The following is a 14,309-nucleotide window of genomic DNA, read 5'->3' on the forward strand; positions in this document are numbered from 1 at the left end:
CCTTGACAGTACAGATCATCTTTTTAATCAATTTAAAATTTAAGGTTAAGTTACTTGCCAAGGGTCACACAGCTAGTAAGTGTCAAGTGTCTGAAGTCGGATTTGACCTCAGGTCCTTCTGAATCCAGGGCCGGTGCTTTACACTGTGCTACCTAGCTGTCCCCCCAGATCATCTTTTTGCCTTTCTTTGTATCCCTAGCACTTAGTATGGTGCCTGGGACATGCAAAGAATTTAATACATGCTTGTTGAGGTTGAATCAGGAAAAACTTCTTGAAGAACCTGCACTTGAACTGATCCCTGAAAGAATTCCAGGACAGTATAGGTGAGGGAGTTCATTTTTATTATGGTGAACAGCTTTTTGAAAAGCAAGGAGTCCAGGGCAGCTAGGTGGCGCAGTGGATAGAGCACCTTCTGTGGAGTCAGGAGTACCTGAGTTCAAATCCGGCCTCAGACACTTAACACTTTACTAGCTGTGTGACCCTGGGCAAGTCACTTAACCCCAAATGCCTCACTAAAAAAAAAAAAAGGAAAAGAAAAGCAAGGAGTTCAAAAACAGTATGTTGACTTTGGGGGATCTCAAACAGGACAATTTGACTAGAAAGTAGTCAGTGAAGACAAGTAATGAGAAATCAGTCTGGAAGAACAGGTTGGAGGCAGATTGTGAAGTGTTTTAAATACTAAATATAAGTTTGTATTTTATCCTACTGGTGATAGGAACGATTTAAATCTTTCAGCAGGGAATAACATGATCATACAAACCATTTGGGGAGCTACATGAGTTAGAGCGGGGAGAGACTGAAATCAGGGGAACCAATTAGGAAGCTATTGAAGTAGCCTGGAAGGAGATAAAGAAGAAGCTTAAATTAATCAATGGTGATTGTGGATTAGATGCAAAATATAGAATTAGTAAGACATGGCACCTGACTGAATGTAGTGAGGAAGGTAATATTTCATTACATTCATATACCACAGTTTGTTTAGCCATTCTTCAAGCAGAAGGCATCTACTTTGTTTCCAGTTCTTTGCTGTTAGAAGTATATTTGTACTTTATTATCACTGGAAACTTTTTTCTTATCAAGAATCTCCTTGTATTATAAGCTTAGTAATGTATTCTATTGGTCAGATAGTATAGAGATTTTGGTCACTTTCTTTGCATAATCCCAATTTGCTTTCCAAAATAGTTGTATCAATTCACAGCTCCATCAAATATATACTAGCATGCCTTTCTACAAAATCTCTCCAGCATTAACTATTGCAGTGTAGATACCTTCTTATAGGAGTTTGACTGTGAGTAAGGGAGATATGAGATGATGGAATGGTAGGGTCAATTGAAGAGGTGTTTTTTTAATGAATCAGGGGCATCAAGTCGTTTTTGTAGAAAGTATGGAAGGAACCAAGGATAAAGAGACATGTTGAAGACTAGAGATAATGGAAGGGGCAAGTTCCTGGAAGAAATAGGAATAGATGACTATTGGGAGGGAGGGGGTGGGGTGTTGGCAATGAGAAAGACCACCTCCTTTTCCAAGACTGGGGCAGAAGAGGAAAGATTGGAGGGTAATGTTGAAGGGATTGAAAGGTTATAGATTGGCTGAAAGAGGGAGTTCACAATGGATAGCTTTAATTTTTTTCATTAAAGTATGAGGTGTGTTCTTTGCTGAGAAGTGAATAGGAAATAATGGTGTAGGGAACTTGAAGAAAGCAAGGATTGAAACATGCTGTTGAGGGTGGGTTAGAGTCAATGAGGGTAGTGTAAAAGGATGTAACATTGAAGACTTAGTTGAGCTTAGATAACAAATTTGTAGTATACCTAGTCAGCACAGTTATGTGACTTACTCTAGCAGCATTATTAGTATTTTTTTTTTTTAGGTTTTTTTTAAGTGAGGCAATTGGGGTTAAGTGACTTGCCCAGGGTCACACAGCTAGTAAGTGTTAAGTGTCTGAGGCCAGATTTGAACTCAGGTACTCCTGAATCCAGGGCTGGTGCTCTACCCACTGCGCCACCTAGCTGCCCCCAGCAGCATTATTTAGTACAGTTTTAAGAGCGTAGAAGGTGGATGGTGTAAGTCTTTAGGTTGGGGGTTGGAAAAAAGATAAGCAGCAACAGAATGGAGTCAAGGAGGCATATAAAGTTGAATTGGTTAACCTTTTTTTTTTTTTTTTTTTTTTTTGGTGAGGCAATTGGGGTTAAGTGACTTTCCCAGGGTCACACAGCTAGTAAGTGTTAAGTGTCTGAGGTAGGATTTGAACTCAGGTTCTCCTGACTCCAGGGCCGGTACTCTATCCACATGCGCCACCTAGCTGTCCCTTGGTTAATTCTTAAGGTCAGAATTTTGAAGAAAGTAAAATGAGACCAGAGCAGAGGTGATGGTATGGGAAAGTTGGAAGGGGGTAAAATACTGGAGGTTATTAATAGAAATTAGATTTAGGAGGGTTGAAGTCTGGGAAGAGGTAGAATGCCAAGAAATTATGGTCACATCAAGGAATTTCAGAGTTCTTGATATTGGAGGTAGAATATTTGTGGGTCATGAAATCAAAGGTAAGACCATCTCTATATGACTAAGGTGGAGTGAAGTTCAAATCTTGTTGGTAGAGGATATTAACCAGAACAAGGGACATTAGACTTTAAGAAGCGGCACACCATTTGATCATTTTATTCAAAGACGTTAAAATCCTAGTAGTGATAACTTTACATAGGGCTTTACTATTTACAAAGTGTCAAATGTTTCTTGATTTGATGCTCATAACAACTTTGCCAGATTGGCAATGGATTTATCATTATTTTATGTCTTTTTATCTTGTACCTCAATTATGACTTCCTACAGTTAGGTGCATGACTAGCTAATTTTAGTGGTGGAATTAGGATTAGAACTTGGATCTTTTCATTCCTGGTCCAGTATTCTTCACTACACTATGCTTCCTACTAATATATTTTAATAATTTTTGATGGCATCTCAGTAACTAACTATTACATGGAAATGGGTGGTTTAGAAGCATTATAGATTTTTACTTATTTAGTATGTTTCTTTTCCAGTATGGAGCACATACTTAACTAGTTTAGCTTCTATATGAAAGAAAAGGTATATTAAACACATAACTATTTCCAAAGCACTGTGTTAAGTACTAGGGATACAAATCAAAAAGCAAGATATTGTTTGTTCTCCAAGGAGCTCACATTAGTGAGGAAAATATAAGAGATTTCAGTAGCAAGTTAGATGAAAAGGACTTGAGGTCTTTTAAATGTAATAGCAAAGCAGATGGTAATATATTAATAGAATGTGTAAAGTTGCTTTTCAGTCATGTCAACTCTTCATGATGCCATTTGGGGGTTTTGTGGCAAAGATATTAGAGTTGTTTGCCATTTCCTTATCCTCAGAAACTGAGGCAAACAGGGTTAAGTGACTTGTCCGGGGTTGCTCATCTAGAAAGTGTCTGAGGCTACATTTGAACTTGGAAAGATGTGCCTTCCTGATTCCAAGTCCAGTGCTCTGTCCACTGTGTTGTCTAATGTGGAAGACAGGTATATTAATGCATTCTTTGTAGAGTTTTAAAATAGTATAAGCATTTAGAAAACAACAGTTTGGAATTATGAGAGTAAGATGGCAGAAGTGTCCATAGCTTTTGACCTAGAGATTCCACTGCTAGCTGTATTCTTCAGGAAGGTCATTGATAAAAAGAAAGGCACTATATACAACAAAAGACATAATAGTAGCATTTTTTGTGGTAGCAAAGGAATGGCTAAACAAATGATGGTACTGAATGTGATGGAGTATTACTATACTATCAGACATGATTACTGTGATAAATACAGAGAAGTATAGAGAGACTTATGTAAACTGATGCAAAGTGGAGTAATCAAGAAAACAGTATGCACAGTGGTTATAACAATGCAAATGAAACAATAGCTACAATATAATAAAAAATGAATGTTGGAAAATTACAAAGAACAAGCTTGACTTCAAAGAAGAAATATGAGAAGACAACTTTCCCTCTTCCTTTGAAGGGTGGGAGAAGGGTTACGTGGTTAAGAGAGTAGTACATGTTGATGACAAATTTATATTATTAATTTTTCTATTTTCAACTGTTCACTGGACATTCCTCTTACATGTTTTGCTGTATATTCTAAACAGAGCATCTTTTTATATTATTATGAACTTGACATACCTTAATAAACATGAACACATTCATATATTTAAAAAAAACAGAAAATGAGTATTGTACACAAATTTCTGAATCTGTTATGTAGATTGATTTTTTTTTAAAGCATGAAGAACCATCATAATAATACCACCTTATTTGTGTCTTTTCACACCTGAACATATTCTGTCTATTGTGTGCCTTTAAGTGTTTTATACATTTTCTTATTTTTTTGGAATTACTCTTGCTCCCCCTATAACTCTTCCACCCCTCCCTACCCCCCCCCCCCCTCCACTCCCCAAATATAGTTAAGCAAAACAAACTTGTACCTTGGTTGTATCTAAAGATCTGTTTTATTCTGTATACCTGGTCTGTTAACTTTCTCTCTCTGAAGATGTGAGAAGCATGCTTAACTACCAGGGTATGGAGTTATGAAGCTTGTTGCATTAATCAAAATTTTCATGTTGTTCTTTAAATCAGTTTCTGTCAACTTCTCTCTGTCAAAAGAGCATTTAGGACCTCGATTTCCTTGTCTGTAAAATGAAAAGGCTTGGACTAGATGATTAAAGATGTCTCTGATGCTCTCTAAACCAAAGCTTCTTAAACTGTGGGTACTGACCCCATATAGGGGCACATAACTGAATGTGGGGTTGTGAGAAATTTGGCAATAGTAAAAGGTTATGTATGCCCATTTTATATACCTATTTGGCCAAGATCATGTAAAAATTTCGTGGGTGAAAAGTGGTCCCGAGCACAAAAAGTTTAAGAAGCCCTGCTCTAAACCACTGCTTTAAAACTTTGGGGTCATCTTTGACTCACTGTTTTCCTTTATTATCCTTTCTCTGGGCTGTTTTACTTTCCTATGAAATATATGTGATATCCTTGCTTTCTGCACTGTTACTTCCATTAGCCTAGGCCATATCTTTACTGTGTCACATTTGAATTGTTACAGTATATCCCTGATTGGTCATGCTTAATTTATTTTTCACTTGCCCAACTAATCTTTGAAAGACCCCCTTATGCTTACTTTATTAGATCTAAACTTCTAGGTCTTTTTTAAATTAAAAATTTTTTTTTGTGGGGCAATATGGGTTAAGTGACTTGCCCAGGGTCACACAGCTAGTAAGTGTCAAGTGTCTGAGGTCGGATTTGAACTCAGGTCCTCCTGAATCCAAGGTCAGTGCTTTATCCACTGCGCCACCTAGCTGCCCCCATAAACTCCTATGTCTTTTTGAGGCTTTTCATTCATATTTACCATTCTCCCCATTTTTCACTCTTCCCTTTTAGTTTGGTCAGACATCACACTGTCCCAAAATACACTATGTTCATTCTTTCTGTCCTTTCATTATTTGTCTCTTCTTGAATACAAACATTTATGCTTATGCAAATACTATACATTCTTTGAGACCTGGCTCAAATCCTCTTTCCAGGAATCCTTTTGCAACTTTTTCTTCCAACATTGATCTTTCTCTTTTCCTCTGAACTCTATTACTAGCCACAGAGTTCGGTAGTTTTATCATATAATTTAGCATTTAAATATTTATTTTCTTCTGTATCTTTCATGAGTGAATTACATTTTAACAATGTTTTATACTTTTTTCACTTAGTACAATGTTGCACATAGAAGTAAGTACTTACCATATAGCTATTTGAAAGGAGTAGGCTTGATCCTAGCTATCAGGGAATTTTGTCCCTTTGGATAGGTTTTACAAAATTGACACTATAAATCACTAAAGGGTATACCAAATGTGGTACTGAAAATATATGCTGCAGGAATTCAAAGATGGGAAAGAACATCTTGGACTGTTTGAGTTCAGCCTTGATGGGAGATCAGAGGAACAAATAGTATTACTAGTTATCCATCTGTTTATTCTTAAATTTTCAATCAACAAGTATGTATAACTGTTTGTTGTGTAATGCAAAGTAGAATATGTGGGGCTATGAATTCCCCCACTTTTTTTTTAGTGTGTGATATACTTACAGAATGCCTATCTTTGTAATAAGTAAATTTGTTACTTTATTAAATGCTGAAAAGATTTTCTCCACATTTAGTATGTCATGCAAATGAAAATATTCTTTTATTCTTTTGTAGTTGCTACACACACACACACACACACACACACACACACACACACACACACACTCTTTTCCAGTGATCTAGGACCATTTTGCCTTGTGACCCTTTGGCAAATGAAAAGGCTTGATAAGTAAATAATTGATGTAACTTTTATTGGGGAGTTTATTTTTTCCAAACTTTCATGAGATTAATGAGAATTTGAATCATAAACCTGGCCTTTTTTAAAAAATGGGTATCTTGGGGCAGCTAGGTGGTACAGTGGATAGAGCACCGGCCCTGGAGTCGAGGACCTGAGTTCAAATCTGGCCTCAGATACTTAACACTTACTAGCTGTGTGACCCTGGGCAAGTCACTTAACCCCAATTGCCTCACTTTAAAAAAAAATGGGTATCTTACTCTTTATTATCCTGGCAGTGCTTTCAGGGATGTTATTTAGAGCTGGACTTTAATAAAGTCAATTATGGTTTTCCTCTTCTTTCTTTATTTAGCTATCTGTGATACAGAACCAGAACAGCCTATTCGTCATTATCCACTATGGGTAAAAGTGGAAGGAGAAGTAGATCCAGAGCCAGTTTATATTCCAACACCTTCTGTTGTTGAGCCAGTGAAACCAACAGTTCTGCCTCACCCAGAGATTTTGCCTACCAGCAGCAAGAACAAACTTACCAATGGAGTTAAACCAGTGCGTGTGTATACTCCCAAACCCAACCCTGTGGTAAGCCTGGGGCTTCACTTTTTAAGACAGGATCCTTTTCCCTTTCGAACATAAAAATAGTACATTTTAATCAGATGTTGTTAGTTCTCTTTGAATCATTTTTTTTCCTTTTATTAGATATATTGTCTTTTCATTTAACAAATTAGATTTATAGTATTCATAAGGTCAGCAAAAGGATAGAGATGTGATATTGTGACTGTTCACTTTCTACAAGTAGAACAGCTTAAACTAAAAGTTGTAGTCTCTTTGGCATGCTTACAAATAATACTTATTAATTTAATTATTATTATGCTTTAGTTTGTAGTATTTTTAGAAGTCTGTTCTTTTGGAGTTTTTTGAGTAGGGTCTACCTTTTATTTTTCATTAGTGAGGTTCATTCATTTATTCCACATTTCATTTGTTATGCCCCTATTATGTGCAAAGCCGTAAGGTAGATGTTGTCCTTTTTGTTGCACCCTCACCCTCTCAAACCCCATATTAATGGCTCATCCTAATGTGAAATTTGTATCAGTACTAAGGAAATTTTTCTATTAGATGCTTTTATAAAACATTTAATTGTTAGAAGCATTAAATTCTAGATTAGAAAATAATAGGGACCATTAAAATCAGAGAGCTGGTAGTACCTGAATTTTATTAGCATAAAGAAATTGTGATACCATTACTAAGTTTCATTTTTTTGGCTAAGAACAAATTGTTTAGCCTGAGGAAAATTCTTCCACTCTGACATTGTGCCTGCTCAAGAGACAGGTATAGTGAAAATGATATAGTGGTAAAGAGTATTGTGAAAGAGTATTCATGGTATAGTGAAAAGAGCATTGAACTTGGAGTTAGGAGACTTGGATGAAAGTCTCTACTTTTCTGCTTGCTAACAGGGTAAATTGTATTTGCTTGCCCTATCTATCTTACAGAATTATCATGAAAGTCAAATTTAAAAAAAACCCATATACAAGTCACTTAAAAAAATTAGAAAGCACTTTATAAGCATAAGGTGATTGTATTATGATTATTATCCCTGCCATCAGCCATGTGCTACTAGCTGTCCGGAAGCTTCACTTCTTATGGTTTTAATGTTAGTCACTTGTAGTATTTAGTCATCATTCATTCTGAAACATTCAATACTGAGAGCACACATTCATATTTTAAATTTTGAAGTTTTTTGTTTGATTTGGTAGTTTTTAGCTTGTGATCTGGAGTTTGCAGTGTATCTTGCTTGCATTGTCACATTATAGGTGATGAAATTGTCTTTTTTGTCATTTACAGATTAGAGAAGAAGACAAAGATCCTGTGTACTTGTACTTTGAAAGCATGATGACTTGTGCTAGAGTCCGGGTATATGAACGGAAATTAGAAGAAGGGGAGCAGCCATCACCACTGAGGCAACCAAGCTCATGCCAATCTAGTACTAAGCACTATAGTGCAAAGGTGAGGTACTACTTATTCTTTGCCTTTTTTTTTTCTTTTCCAAAAATTATTTCTCTCTCTCTCTCTTTTTTTAAGAATTTTGAAATTTCCTTCCTTGAGGTCCTCCCCCAACCCATTGAAAAGGCAAACAATGTGATACACCTTATACATATGTCACACAGAATATTTCCATATTAGCCTTGTGCCGCTTCTCTACCCTCCCTCCCCCCCTCCCCAAAATAAAAAAGCACAACTGAAGAAGAATAAAGAGTGAAAAATAAATATGTTTCAGTCATCACTCAGACTTCACCACTTCTCTCCTGGAGGTGGACAGAATTTTTTATCATGAATTTTTTGAAATTGTGAATCACTGTATCACCCTCATCATTTTTTTATAGCACAATAGTATTTTGTCACAATCTTATGCCATGACTTGTTCAACCATTCCTATGCATCCCCCTCAATTTCCAGTTCTTTGCTACTACAAAAAGAGCTGCTATAAATATTTTTATACGTATAGGTTCTTTTCCTTTGACCTCTTTGGGTCTTTGATGCTTTTTCTTTGATCTGTAGGACTCTATAGACCTAGTAGTGGTCTTACCTGGGTCAAAGGGCATACACAGTTTTTTAGCCCTTTGGGCATTGTTCTAAATGGTTCTTCAAAGTGTTTGGACCAGTTCATAATTTCACCAACAGTGCATTTGTATCTTTATTTTTCCACATTCCCTTGAGCATTTGTCATTTTCTTTTTCTGTCATGTTAGCCAGTCTGATAGGTTTGAGGTGTATTACCTTAATTGTATTAATTTACATTTCTCTAATCAGTAGTGATTTAGAACATTTTTTCTTATGATTGTTGATAGCTTTGATTTCTTCTGAAAACTGCCTGTTCTTATCCTTTTGATCACTTTACACTTGGAGAATGACTCTTATTTTTGTAAATTAGACTCAGATCCCTACATTTTAGAGAAATGAAGCCTTTATCAGAGAAATTTACTAGAAAATTAAAATTTTTTCTCAGTTTCCTATTTTCCTTCTGATTTTGGATACATTGGTTTTCTTTGTGCAAACCTATTAAATTTCATGTAATTAAAATTATCCATTTTTACCCCCCATCATCCTTTGTCTCTTGTTTGATCATAAAATCTTCCCTTGTCCCTTTGGTCTCACAGGGAATTTCTTTCATGCTCCTTTAATCTGCATATGAAAATCACCCTTTATGTGTAAATCATGTGCCCATTTTGATATTATCTTGGTATATGGTATGAACTGTTGATCCAAACCTAATTTGTCAGAGTACTTCCGAGTTCTGGAAATTTTTTTCTAAAGCTTGAATCTTTGGTTTTATCAAAAATTAGATTTCTTTGGTTATTTATGTGGCACGTTGTCTACCTAAACCATTCCACTGATTCACCACTCTTTTTCTTAGCCAGTAACCAAATTGTTTTGATGATTACCACTTTATGTAATATAGTTTGAAATCTGGTATTGGTAGTCCACCTTCCTATACTTTTTTTTCTTCATTTATTTCCCTTGATATTCTTGACTTGTTGTTCCTTCAGATGAATTTTGGTTTTATTTTTTCTAGTTCTACTTTGATTGGTTATAGCACTGAATAAGTAAGTTAACTTAGGTAGAACGGTCATTTGGATTATAATAGCTTGGCCAATGAATGACCATTTAGTATTTCTTCAGTTGTTTAGATCTGTCTTTATTTTTGTGTAAAGAGTTTTGAAATTGTGTTTGTATTGTCCTTGTGTATATCTTGGCAGGTAGACTCCCAAGTATTTTATTCTGTCAGCAGTTATTTTAAATGGAATTTTTCTTTCTATCTCTTCCTGCTAGGTTTTATTGGTAATATATAGAAATGTTAATTATTTATGTGGGTTTATTTTATATCCTGCAACTTTTCTAAAGTTGTGCATTATTTTAGCTAATTTTTTAGTTGATTCTCTAGGGTTCTCTAAGTATATCTTCATATCATCTGTAGAGTGATAGTTTTGTTTCCTCAATTGCCCATTCTTATCCCTTCAATTTCCTTTTCATGTATTACTGCTATAGTTAGCATTTCTAGTACATTATTGAATAATAATGGTGATAATGGACATTCTTGCTTCACTCCTGATCTTACTGGGCAGGCTTTTAGTTTATCTCCAGTACAGATAATATTTGTTTTTAGTTTTAGCTAGATACTACTTATTTTAAGAAAGAATCCATTGCTTTCTGTGGTTTTTTAGTGTTTTTAATAGGAATGAGTGTTTTAGTTTATCAAAAGATTTTTCTGCATCTATTGATATAATCATATTATTTTTGTTGTTTTATTGATATGGTCAGCTGTGTTCATAGTTTTCCTAATATTAAACCAGTCCTGCATTCCTGCTATAAATCCCACCTAGACATAGTATATGATCTTTGTGATATATTGCTGTAGTCTCCTTGGTACTAGCCATAGTGTATAGTTTATCTGTTTTGCTTTCCCAATTTTAAGTATCAAAACCATATTTGTGCAGTAGGAGGAATTTGGTAATTTTCTGTCTTTACTTATTTTTTCAAATAGTTTATATAAGATTAGAATTAATTATTCTTTAAGTGTTTGGTAGAATTCAGTTGTAAATCCATCTAGTGCTTCGGATTTTTTCTTAGGGATCTTCATTCATAGATTGTTCTGTTTTTTTCTCTGATAGGGTTATTTCAGTATTCTATTTTATATTCTGTTAATGTAAGCAAATTTATATTTTTGAAATACTAATCCATTTCTATTTATTCTTTTTCTTTAACTATCATATTCTCTCCCATTACTCTTCTTTCCCCATTGAAATAAGCTCGTGAAATACAGCAGAACAAGCTCTGTATGTTCTCTTTTTCTTTTTTTAAAAAATTATTTATTTTAGTTTTCAGCATTTGTTTAGATAAGATTTCCAATTTGTCTCCCTCCCTCCCCCCCTCCCCTAGACAGCAGGTAATCTGATATAGGTTTATATATGTGTGTGTGTGTGTGTATATATATATATATATATATATAAAAACATATTTCTGCATTAGTCATGTTATAAGAGAAGAATCAGAGCAAAAAGGAAAAACTTCAAAAAAGAAAAACAGCAGCACCAAAACCAAAAGAAATAGTATGGTCTACTCAGCATCCATATTCCTTAGTTCCTTTTTTTTTTTTTCTTTCTGGATTTGGAGAGCCTTTTCCATCATGAATCCTTTGGAACTTTCTTGTGCTGTTGGATTGGTGAGAAGAATCTAGTCTATCACAGTTGATCAACACATAATGTTGATGATACTGTGTATACACAGTTCTCCTGTTCTCTTGGCTCTGCTCATCTCACTCATCATCAGTTCATGTAAGTCCTTCCAGGTTTCTCTGAACTCCTCCTGCTCATCGTTTCTTACAGCACAATAGAATTCCATTACATTCATATACCACAATTTGTTAAGTCATTCCCCAATTGATGGGCATCTCTGTAATTTCCAATTCCTTGCCACCACAAAAAGAGCAGCTATAAATATTTTTTGTACATGTGGGTCCTTTTCCCTTTTTTATAATCTCTTTGGGAAAAAGACCAAAAAGTGGTATTGCTGGGTCAAAGGGTATGCACAGCTTTATAGCCCTTTGGGCTTAATTCCAAATTGCTCTCCAGAATGGTTGGATCAATTCAAGCTCTGTATGTTCTCAATAGGAAATTCTGTTTCACATAAAATAAGAGAGCCATTTCCTCTACCAGTGTAATTATAAAATAATTGAAAGTGTAAAAGTTTTTAAATTAAAATTTTAAAAGTTTTTTTGCAGGAATATCAATCAAATAAATATAACACCTCATTTATCTCTTGTCAGGTAAAATTATGAGTTGATTTTTCAGATAACTGACACTTTTAAAGTACCAAACCTTTAAAAAAAATTTCAGTAGCACTTTTATTCCTGTAATTTAACATGGAAAATGGGGAATACTAGACAGAATTTAACCTTTCTTTATGACTCAGGATCATCCTTATAAACATTGGTTATTGTTCTGTACAGTATGGTCCTGTCCTTAAGAGTATTTGAGAAATTTTTACCTTCTCCAAATGGCCCTAAATTTCAATTGGATTCATGTGGTTATTTTAAGGTTTGGAATTTATGGTCTTTTTTTTCCTTTCAAATAATAAGCATTTTTAAAAAACTGTACTTGCCTCCTACAACACCACCCTTTTACTGAGCAAACAAAAAACCCCAAACAATATGTCAAAAACAAAACCTCAACAAAAATAAACCCATCATTACGTAGCTTATATATTACCTGTGTCTAAAATTGTATGTCTCTTTTTACTTCTTTGAGTTCATCACTTCTCTTATTAAGATGTAGGTGGCATGCTTCATCTTCATTCTTTTGGATAGTGGTTTATCATTTTGTTGATTAGAAGTCTTTCGGAATCATTTTTCTCTTTAATGTTATTATATACATTGTCTTAGTTCTGCTTACTTTATTTTGAATCCATTGATAAGTTTTCACATTTTCCTCTCAAATTGTCATTTTTATCATTTCTTTCTGGCATAGTAATATTCTATTAAATTCATAGACCAGGGGCAGCTAGGTGGCGCAGTGGATAGAGCACCAGCCCTGGAGTTAGGAGTACCTGAGTTCAAATCTGGCCTCAGACATTTGACACTTACTAGCTGTGTGACCCTGGGCAAGTCACTTAACCCCAATTGCCTCACCAAAAAAAAAAAATTCATAGACCATAGTTTACTTTTTAACTATTGCCCAATAAAGAGGACAGTCCTTGAGTTTCAGTTTTCATCTGCCATAAAAGGACCTGCTAGAAATATTTTTTAGCATATAGATCGTTTCTCTTTTTCTTTGATTTCTTTGAGACATAGACTTAATAGTGATAAAGCTATGCCAAAAGATATACTCTAACTTCCTGGGCATAGTTTCAAATTATCTTATAGAATGGCTTAGACCAATTCATATTGTGCCTAGTGTACCTATTCCTACAGCCCTTACAATATTTTTGTCATTTTCTAATTTTGTCATCTTTGCCAGTATTGGAAAAGGCATGAAATGGTACTTTGGGGTTGCTTTAATTTTCATTTCTCCAGTAACTAGTGATTTAGAACATTTATTAATATTTTTTGATAACTTTGATTTCTTCTTCAGAAAACTGCCTGTTCATACCCTTTGACAATTTATCAATTGGGGAATGGTTCTTAGTCTTAATTTTTTTTAATAGTTCCTTATATATATATCTTGAAAATGAGACTTTTTAAAAGATAGTTATTAAAAAGTTTTATTTTTAGTTGTCTGTTTCTCTTCTAATTTTTACTATATTCAATATATTTCTGGGAAAATGTTTTAATTTTTTATAATTAAAATTGTCCATTTTATCTTTTGTGATTCTCTATATCAGTGGTATCAAACTCAAATAGAAACAGGGCCATTAAAATGTAAGCAAGGATCCCTGAAGGTAGCGTATTGACAACGCTATCTATGTTCTATTCTATTTATTTATTTTGTTAAATATTTCCTTTTAATATTTTATTTTCTGGGCACCTCAGGTTTATATTACTTATGATTTATTGATTTTTATACGTTAGTTATTTGTTTCTCTTTACTGGTAAGGTCTGACCTTTTGCTTCTTTTAGTGTGCCTGCAGTTGCCTCTTTTTGTTTTTAGTTTCGTGTATTTAGAAAACTAGATAGGTGCAGTTGTTAGAATTTATATACAAAATAAGAGTAAATAAAAATAGGTCCTATGTATAAAGTGCATGTGCTTTCATGAACACACAGCTTACTAATGGTAACGTGAAAAAGGCAACAGTATAATAGAGAGAACTAGGGGGAGGAGTTGATAGGAATAAAGGTTTAAAATTGCTGGTAGACTAGGAAGAACTAGCTATGGTTTTTCCTGAATTTTTTTTTTTTCTTGTCTCATTCCTATTAGCAGCATATCTAATATCATTTCAAATAGAAGTAGCGACAATGGATAGCCTTATTTTACC

The 14,309-nt window shown here is 34.5% G+C and overlaps 1 protein-coding gene across 6 annotated transcripts in view; it reads left to right on the plus strand.

Moving 5' to 3' along the window:
• MGA (MAX dimerization protein MGA) overlaps positions 1-14,309 on the plus strand; it is a 232,147-nt gene that overhangs the window by 182,743 nt on the left and 35,095 nt on the right. For all 6 annotated transcript variants that reach the window (XM_043983358.1, XM_043983356.1, XM_043983355.1 and 3 more), the window contains 2 exons: positions 6,701-6,927; positions 8,188-8,349. In XM_043983358.1, the coding sequence (XP_043839293.1) occupies positions 6,701-6,927; positions 8,188-8,349 (389 nt within the window). The remainder of the gene's footprint in view (positions 1-6,700; positions 6,928-8,187; positions 8,350-14,309) is intronic.

Source organism: Dromiciops gliroides, chromosome 2 (assembly GCF_019393635.1).
Source record: "Dromiciops gliroides isolate mDroGli1 chromosome 2, mDroGli1.pri, whole genome shotgun sequence".
Lineage (NCBI taxonomy): Eukaryota > Metazoa > Chordata > Mammalia > Microbiotheria > Microbiotheriidae > Dromiciops > Dromiciops gliroides.